Below are 10734 nucleotides of genomic sequence, written 5' to 3' on the forward strand. Positions count from 1 at the left end.
AACCACAACACCCGCACCAACAACCACGACTGCAGCTGCAACAACAACAACCACTGCAGCAAACAACCACGACTGCAGCTCCACAACCACAACCCCCGCACCAACAACCACGACTGCAGCTCCAACAACCACGACTGCAGGTCCAACAACCACAACACCCTTCCAACAACCACAACACCCGCTCCAACATCCACGACTGCAGCTCCACCAACCACAACAGCAGCAGCAACTACCACGACTGCAGCTCCAACAACCACAACAGGAGCAGCAACAACCACGACTGCAGCTCCAACAACCACAACACCCGCACCAACAACCACAACAGCAGCACCAACAACCACAACACCCGCACCAACAACCACGACTGCAGCTTCAACAACCACAACACCTGCTCCAACAACCACAACAGCCGCAGCAACAACCACAACAGCCGCACCAACAACGACGACTGCAGCACCAACAACCACAACACCTGCTCCAACAACCACAACAGTAGCACCAACAACCACAACTGCAGCTCCAACATCAACAACCCTCGCACCAACAACCACAACTGCAGCTCCAACATCCACGACTGCAGCACCAACAACCACAACACCTGCTCCAACAACCACAATAGCCGCACCAACAACGACGACTGCAGCACCAACAACCACAACACCTGCTCCAACAACCACAACAGTAGCACCAACAACAACAACTGCAGCTCCAACAACCACAACAGCAGCACTAACAACAACAACTGCAGCTGCAACAACAACAACCCTCGCAACAACAACCACAATTGCAACTCCAACAACCACAACACCTGCAACACCAACAACCACGACTGCAGCTCCAACAACCACAACAGCAGCACCAACAACCACGACTGCAGCTCCAACAACCACAACACCCTCTCCAACATCCACGACTGCAGCTCCAACAACCACAACACCCTCTCCAACAACCACAACACCCGCTCCAACAACCACGACTGCAGCTCCAACAACAACAACCACTGCAGCAACAACCACGACTGCAGCTCCAACAACAACAACAGCCGCACCAACAACCACAACAGCAGCACCAACAACCACAGCGAACACACCAACAAGCACAACTGCAGCTCCAACAACCACAACACCGCAGCAACAACCACGTCTGCAGCTCCCACAACCACACACCGGCTCTAACAACCACAACAGCAACAACCACAACAGCCGCACCAACAACCACGACTGCAGCTCCAACAACCACGACTGCAGCTCCAACAACCACAACCCCCGCACCAACAACCACGTCGCAGCTCCAGCAACCACGACTGCAGGTTCAACAACCACAACACCCCTTCCAACAACCACAACACCCGCTCCAACATCCACGACTGCAGCTCCACCAACCACAACAGCAGCAGCAACTACCACGACTGCAGCACCACAACCACAACAGCCGCACCAACAACCACGACTGCAGCTCCAACAACCACAACACCCGCACCAACAACCACAACTGCAGCTGCAACAACAACAACCACTGCAGCAACAACCACGACTGCAGCTCCAACAACCACAACCCCCGCACCAATAACCACGACTGCAGCTCCAACAACCACGACTGCAGGTCCAACAACCACAACACCCTTCCAACAACCACAACACCCGCTCCAACATCCACGACTGCAGCTCCAACAACAGCAACCACTGCAGCAACAACCACGACTGCAGCTCCAACAACCACAACAGTAGCACCAACAACCACAACTGCAGCTCCAACATCAACAACCCTCGCACCAACAACCACAACAGCCGCACCAACAACGACGACTGCAGCACCAACAACCACAACACCTGCTCCAACAACCACAACAGCCGCACCAACAACGACGACTGCAGCACCAACAACCACAACACCTGCTCCAACAACCACAACACCTGCTCCAACAACCACAACAGTAGCACCAACAACAACAACTGCAGCTCCAACAACCACAACAGCAGCACTAACAACCACAACTGCAGCTGCAACAACAACAACCCTCGCAACAACAACCACAATTGCAACTCCAACAACCACAACACCTGCAACACCAACAACCACGACTGCAGCTCCAACAACCACAACAGCAGCACCAACAACCACGACTGCAGCTCCAACAACCACAACACCCTCTCCAACATCCACGACTGCAGCTCCAACAACCACAACACCCTCTCCAACAACCACAACACCCGCTCCAACAACCACGACTGCAGCTCCAACAACAGCAACCACTGCAGCAACAACCACGACTGCAGCTCCAACAACAACAACAGCAGCACCAACAACCACAGCGAACACACCAACAAGCACAACTGCAGCTCCAACAACCACAACACCCGCAGCAACAACCACGTCTGCAGCTCCCACAACCACACCACCGGCTCTAACAACCACAACAGCAACAACCACAACAGCCGCACCAACAACCACGACTGCAGCTCCAACAACCACGACTGCAGCTCCAACAACCACAACCCCCGCACCAACAACCACGTCTGCAGCTCCAGCAACCACGACTGCAGGTCCAACAACCACAACACCCCTTCCAACAACCACAACACCCGCTCCAACATCCACGACTGCAGCTCCACCAACCACAACAGGAGCAGCAACAACCACGACTGCAGCTCCAACAACCTCAACACCCGCACCAACAACCACGACTGCAGCTCCAACAACCACAACACCCTCTCCAACAACCACGACTGCAGCTGCAACAACAACAACCACTGCAGCAACAACCACGACTGCAGCTCCAACAACCACAACCCCCGCACCAACAACCACGACTGCAGCTCCAACAACCACGACTGCAGGTCCAACAACCACAACACCCTTCCAACAACCACAACACCCGCTCCAACATCCACGACTGCAGCTCCAACAACCACAACAGCAGCAGCAACAACCACGACTGCAGCTCCAACAACCACAACAGTAGCACCAACAACCACAACTGCAGCTCCAACATCAACAACCCTCGCACCAACAACCACAACAGCCGCACCAACAACGACGACTGCAGCACCAACAACCACAACACCTGCTCCAACAACCACAACAGCCGCACCACAACGACGACTGCAGCACCAACAACCACAACACCTGCTCCAACAACCACAACACCTGCTCCAACAACCACAACAGTAGCACCAACAACAACAACTGCAGCTCCATCAACCACAACAGCAGCACTAACAACCACAACTGCAGCTGCAACAACAACAACCCTCGCAACAACAACCACAATTGCAACTCCAACAACCACAACACCTGCAACACCAACAACCACGACTGCAGCTCCAACAACCACAACAGCAGCACCAACATCCACGACTGCAGCACCAACAACCACAACAGCAGCACCAACAACCACAGCGAACGCACCAACAACCACGACTGCAGCTCCAACAACCACAACAGCCGCACTAACAACCACAACTGCAGCTGCAACAACCACAACAGCCGCACTAACAACCACAACTGCAGCTGCAACAACAACAACCCTCGCAACAACAACCACAACTGCAACTCCAACAACCACAACACCTGCAGCACCAACAACCACGACTGCAGCTCCAACAACCACAACAGCAGCACCAACAACCACGACTGCAGCTCCAACAACCACAACACCCTCTCCAACAACCACAACACCCTCTCCAACATCCACGACTGCAGCTCCAACAACCACAACACCCTCTCCAACAACCACAACACCCGCTCCAACAACCACGACTGCAGCTCCAACAACAGCAACCACTGCAGCAACAACCACGACTGCAGCTCCAACAACCACAACAGTAGCACCAACAACCACAACTGCAGCACCAACAACCACAGCGAACGCACCAACAACCACGACTGCCGCTCCAACAACCACAACACCTGCTGCAACAACCACAACACCCGCTCCAACAAACACAACACCCGCTCCAACAACCATGACTGCAGCTCCAACAACAGCAACCACTGCAGCAACAACGACGACTGCAGCTCCAACAACCACAACACCCTCTCCAACAACCACAACACCCTCTCCAACAAACACAACACCCCCAGCAACAACCACGACTGCAGCTCCAACAACCACGACTGCAGCTCCAACAACCACAACACCTAATCCAACAACCGCGACTGCACCTCCAACTACAACAACCACTGCAGCAACAACCACGACTGCAGCTCCAACAACCACAACAGCCGCACCAACAACCACGACTGCAGCTCCAACACCCACAACACCCGCACCAACATCCACGACTGCAGCTGCAACAACAACAACCACTGCAGCAACAACCACGACTGCAGCTCCAACAACCACAACCCCCGCACCAACAACCACGACTGCAGCTCCAACAACCACAACAGCAGCACCAACAACCACAACTACAGCTCCAACATCAACAACCACAGCACCAACAACCACGACTGCAGCTCCAACAACCACAACCACTGCAGCAACAACTACGACTGCAGCTCCACCTACCACAACAGCCACACCAACAACCACAACAGCAGCACCAACAACCACAGCGAACGCACCAACAACCACGACTGCAGCTCCAACAACCACAACACCTGCTGCAACAACCACAACAGCAGCACCAACAACCACAACGAAGGCACCAACAAACATGACTGCAGCTCCAACAACCACAACACCTGCTCCAACAACCACAACACCTACTCCAACAACCACGAGTGCAGCTCCAACAACCACAACAGCAGCAGCAACAACCACAACAGCCGCAGGAACAACCACAACAGGCGCACCAACAACCACGACTGCAGCTCCAACAACCACGACTGCAGCTCCAACAACCACAACACCCTCTCCAACAACCACAACACCCGCTCCAACAACCACGACTGCAGCTCCAACAACCACAACACCCTCTCCAACAACCACGACTGCAGCTCCAACAACCACGACTGCAGCTCCAACAACCACAACACCTAATCCAACAACCGCGACTGCACCTCCAACTACAACAACCACTGCAGCAACAACCACGACTGCAGCTCCAACAACCACAACAGCCGCACCAACAACCACGACTGCAGCTCCAACAACCACAACACCCGCACCAACAACCACGACTGCAGCTGCAACAACAACAACCACTGCAGCAACAACCACGACTGCAGCTCCAACAACCACAACCCCCGCACCAACAACCACGACTGCAGCTCCAACAACCACAACAGCAGCACCAACAACCACAACTACAGCTCCAACATCAACAACCACAGCACCAACAACCACGACTGCAGCTCCAACAACCACAACAGCCGCACCAACAACCACGGCTGCAGCTCCAACAACCACGACTGCAGCACCAACAATCACGACTGCAGCTCCATCAACCACGACTGCAGGTCAAACAACCACAACACCCCTTCCAACAACCACAACACCCGCTCCAACATCCACGACTGCAGTTCCACCAACCACAACAGCAGCAGCAACAACCACGACTGCAGCTCCAACAACCACAACAGGAGCAGCAACAACCACAACTGCAGCTCCAACAACCACAACACCCGCACCAACAACCGCGACTGCAGCTACAACAACCACAACACCCTCTCCAACAACCACAACAGCAGCACCAACAACCACAACACCTGCACCAACAACCATGACGGCATCTCCAACAACCACAACACCTGCTACAACAACCACAACAGCAGCACCAACAACCACAACACCCGCACCAACAACCACAACAGCCCCAGGAACAACCACAACAGCCGCACCAACAACCACAACAGCCGCACCAACAACCACAACAGCCGCACCAACAACGACGACTGCAGCACCAAAAACCACAACACCTGCTCCAACAACCACAACAGTAGCACCAACAACCACAACAACCGCAACAACCACCACAACAGCAGCACCAACAACCACAACGAACGCACCAACAAGCACAACTGCAGCTCCAACAACCACAACAGCCGCACCAACAACCACAACAGCCGCACCAACAACGACGACTGCAGCACCAAAAACCACAACACCTGCTCCAACAACCACAACAGTAGCACCAACAACCACAACAACCGCAACAACCACCACAACCCCCGCACCAACAACCACAACGAACGCACCAACAAGCACAACTGCAGCTCCAACAACCACAACAGCAGCACCAACAACCACGACTGCCGCTCCAACAACCACGAGTGCAGCTCCAACAACCACAACAGCCGCACCAACAACCACGACTGCAGCTCCAACAACCACAACAGCAGCACCAACAACCATGACTGCAGCTCCAACAACCACAACACCCACACCAACAACCACGACTGCAGCTCCAACAACCACAACAGCAGCACCAACAACCACAACTGCAGCTCCAACAACCACGACTGCAGGTCCAACAACCACAACACCCGCACCAACAACCACAACACCCGCTCCAACAACAACAACACCCACTCCAACAACCACTAGTGCAGCTCCAACAACCACAACAGCCGCACCAACAACCACGACTGCAGCTCCAACAACCACAACGGCCGTACCAATAACCACAACAGCAGCACCAACAACCACAACTACAACTCCAACAACCCCAACAGCCAATCCAACAACCACGACTGCAGCTCCAATAATCACAACACCCGCTCCAACAACCACAACAGCAGCACCAACAACCACAACTACAACTCCAACAACCCCAACAGCCAATCCAACAACCACGACTGCAGCTCCAATAATCACAACAGGTGAGGAGCCAACCACGACTGCAGCTCCAACAACCACAACAGCCACTGCAACAACCACGACTTCAGCTCCAACAACCCCAACAGCCAAACCAACAACCACGACTGCAGCTCCAACAACCACAACACCCGCACCAACAACCACAACCGCACCTCCAACAACCACCACAGCCCCACGAACCACCACGACCGCTCCTCCAACAAGCACCACTGCCCCAACAACTGCGACGGGCCCTATTCCATCAACCACCACAGTCCCGCCTTCCACCACTTCCCCACCAACCACCACAGCCCAACCAGTTAGCACAACCGCACCTCCATCAACCACCACAGCCCCACTAACCTCCACGACCGCTCCTCCAACAAACACCACTGCCCCACCAACTGCGACGGCCGCTACTCCATCAACCACCACAGCCCCTCCTTCCACCACTGCCCCACCAGCCACCACAGCCCTTCCATTCACCACGACCGCTCCTTCAACAACCACAACAGCAGTTCAAAAAACAACATCCCCTCCAACAACTGGCAGGAATACAGTAATGAGATATGTCACATTCAGATCACTTCAGAGCAATTTTGAACCAGACTTATTGAATTCATCATCTGCATCCTTTAAAAATCGATCTTTAATGATAAAGAGACAGGTCAGTAACTGTTTTTTCCAAAATCCTTTGTGAAATCAATTTCCTCTCAGTATTAGGTTAATGCCCTTTTCCAACAATATTTTCATGTTAATTTTTTTGTTTAACTACATAAGCACCTCTACCATGACCCTAATCCTAACACATCAGTCTGTTTCAATACCTACAGAGCGCTTCAGTTCAATATAATTTCTGTTTTGTTATTCTTCATTCAAAGGGATGAACTTTCTACACACAAGGAGATGTGTATAATGTTTATAGGTATGTCAAATATTTAAAAAAAACAACAGAAAAAAATGTTTTAAGAAAATCTCTTTTGTCCGTGTAGATTGAACCTGTTTACAGTAAGGCCTTCCCCTCTTCCTTTATCTCCTTGGATGTGGTGAGCTTCAGGTAATTTCCATATTTTGACATATCATGTAAGGCACTGACCTAAAAAGCTAATATTCAAAACAATAACTTGTGTTTCTGCATTTGCAGGAAGGGATCAGTCATCAACACCATGGAACTTCAGTTTGTAAACTTTTCTGTTCCAAACTACACTGAGATTAGGAATGTTTTGATCAGCCAAGCCTCAAATGTGACCGGCTTTGACATCGAAAGGGCCTCCATCAACATCAGTGACACTGCTCCAACAACTACCACAGCCACTCCACCAGAAACAACTGCAACTACAACAAAAACACCTGTTCTGACAACTACAACAACAGCTGCAGCAACTCCAACCACTATCCCAACTACAAAAGCACCAACTGGACCTGTCCAAATTATTCTGTTTCTACAGTTCCTTGAACCATATGTACCTCAACTCACAGACCCCACCAGCAGTGCATATCAAGATCGCAAAAAACGAGTTGAAGAGACGGTGAGTAATATTTCAACTTAATACAAATTACATATTGACTGAAACAGTATCTAGAGAACAAATCTAGAAGCAAAAGATAGATGTATTTAATTTAAATAAGGGTTTTTAGATAATGTAATTTTGAAGTTGTTTCACCCGGTTTAAATTTTCATTTTGTGTTTATTTTTTGCAGTGTGATAGAATATACAGAGCAGAATTTTTTAACTTCATCCGTGCCATTGTGATTGGGTTCAGGTACAACATGTTTTTTAACATTGGTTATTTTTCACAAAATTATTAATTAAATTTAATTTTGAATGTTAAAAGTGACATGTAACATAGATAAAGGATTTTAAAAAAATCTCTAGTCATTATCTAACATCTGCCTCACTTTCTTTCATGACACAGATCTGTTATAGTCCAAAAACGAGTGGATAGAACTGAGGCAGTGGTGGAGCTTGTGTTCAATCAAACAATTCCCAATGCACAAGTCCCAGATAATATTACTATTGTTCAAGCTTTAAGAGATGCTATTAACAGTTCCAGCATTAATTTCACCATCCAAATAGTTCCTGAGACAGTATCGGTAACTTCTGGTGAGTATTAGAAAATGCAAACAAAAGTTAGTTTGGTAATTAATCAGTGATAAATAAATAATTTTAGTCTGTACAGAAATATATATTAATCTATTTTTGAAAAATATTTTATAGTTCCTGTCATTGTCACGGACAATTCCACCACACCTCTACCAACCACTGTCACTTCCACTACTGCTGCACCGACTACTAGTTCCACTACTGCTGCACCGACTACTAGTTCCACTACTGCTGCACCGTCTACTAGTTCCACTACTGCTTCAGCTACAACTGTTGTACCTGCAACTACAGGTTCAAGTGGAGTATCCCACAAGATTAATCCCAGAACTGCTTTCCTCCTGGTGCTGATGTTATGGCTTCTATCAAGCCAGCAATAGCATCTGTGCTGGTTTCCATGTGAAAGGCCAGCAGAACACGATCTCTTTTAATAACATGAAAAAAATGTAATGTCAGCAGAAATCTGATATGTTATTATTTATAAGGGTTGTTGGGTTCAGGTACACTTTAATTGGACACATCAGAAAGAGTAGATCTAGTATGTTTATCTGCATGAAAGTATTTTCGGGTGGGAATGACCCTGTCCTGAACAGAATGAAACAAACAATTTTAAGCATCCGGTTAATTAAATCACCAATAAAAAAAATAGCCCGACAATGCATGGGCAAAACATTTAAATATATACTGTGGGTGCCCCGTAACATAGAGGCTTAGTACTTAGTACTATGCAGTGGCCTGAGTTTAAGTGAAGTCCAGGTCTTTTGCTTGTAAGTGTATCTCTGTCTTCATGTCTGTTAACTTTTCCTCTTTCGAATATGAGGCCAAAAGTACATAAATTCTTTTGGGTGTTTTTCTTCTTTTTTTCATCTTTTTAATATAATTATCGACAGCATTTTTTCATTCTTTACATCAATTCATTGTTTCTAAATACTTGTAAAATTATATATTTTGAGTTCCACTTCATATATATCATACACAGTATATATCACAAATTACATGTAATAGTGTTAAGAATAGATCTTCAGGTGTCCCAAAACATGCAGTCACTTTTCTTATTTATACAAATGTATTTTTATAAGTATCTTTAAATGTATTCTGTGAAATTTCTTTTAATTTACACATTTTCTGTAAGAAAAGTCAAAATGACCAGAATACATCTTTATGAGAAATTAACACTGTCTCCTGTATTTAGGTTTGGGTAAATAAAAAGCGAATCAGGAAACTTTCAGGATGTGCAACAACTGCATGTAAAAAGCTTTAATAAAAACAGAATATTTACAGATTGGTTTCTGTTATGTCATTTCCTTAAATGAATTTTTGCAATAATTTCTCACAACCTGATAGTGTCAGACTCAGATATGTCGGGGGGTGAGCTTGCAAGAGAGAGCCATACCTTTCAAATATGTCCATCGATCCATTCATCCATCCATCCATCCATCCATCCATCCATCCATCCATCCATCCATTTTCTTCCACTTATCCGGGACCGGGTCGCGGGGATAGCAGCCTTAGCAGAGAAGCCCAGACCTCCCTCTTCCCAGCCACCTCCTCCAGCTTGTCTGGGGGAATACCAAGGTGTTCCCAGGCCAGCCGAGAGATATAATCTCTCCAGCATGTCCTGGGTCTGCCCCAGGCCTCCTCCTGGTGGGATATGCCTGGATCATACACCTCACCCAGGAGGCATTCTGGAGGCATCAACTGGTAAATTGAGAGCTTTGTTTTTACACTCAGCTCCCTCTTAACCACGACGGACTGGTACAGCATCCATATCACTGCAGCCGCAGCACCAATCTGCCTGACGATCTCCTGCTCCCTTCTCCCATCACTCGTGAACAAGACCCCGAGATACTTCATCTCCTCCACTTGGGGCAGGAACTCGTCCCTGACCTGG

At 49.0% G+C, this 10734-nt stretch overlaps 2 protein-coding genes across 2 annotated transcripts; both read left to right on the top strand.

Moving 5' to 3' along the window:
- Window positions 1–3650: 3650 nt before the first annotated feature.
- LOC112845144 (mucin-5AC-like) lies at window positions 3651–7066 on the top strand (the record flags this gene model as incomplete). The annotated part of the gene is made up of 4 exons (XM_025904695.1): window positions 3651–5987; window positions 6076–6095; window positions 6538–6765; window positions 6934–7066. Coding segments are annotated over 4 exons (2718 nt in total), but the record flags the coding sequence as incomplete, so codon positions are not given.
- Window positions 6579–10123, top strand: LOC102082661 (integumentary mucin C.1). The gene is made up of 6 exons (XM_005464464.3): window positions 6579–7409; window positions 7735–7799; window positions 7887–8271; window positions 8444–8505; window positions 8659–8846; window positions 8961–10123. The coding sequence occupies exons 1-6, from the start codon at window positions 7305–7307 to the stop codon at window positions 9221–9223; spliced, it is 1068 nt and encodes a 355-aa protein (XP_005464521.3). The 5' UTR covers window positions 6579–7304; the 3' UTR covers window positions 9224–10123.
- Window positions 10124–10734: the final 611 nt, after the last annotated feature.

The sequence above is a fragment of the Oreochromis niloticus genome, linkage group LG3, assembly GCF_001858045.2.
Source record: "Oreochromis niloticus isolate F11D_XX linkage group LG3, O_niloticus_UMD_NMBU, whole genome shotgun sequence".
NCBI lineage: Eukaryota > Metazoa > Chordata > Actinopteri > Cichliformes > Cichlidae > Oreochromis > Oreochromis niloticus.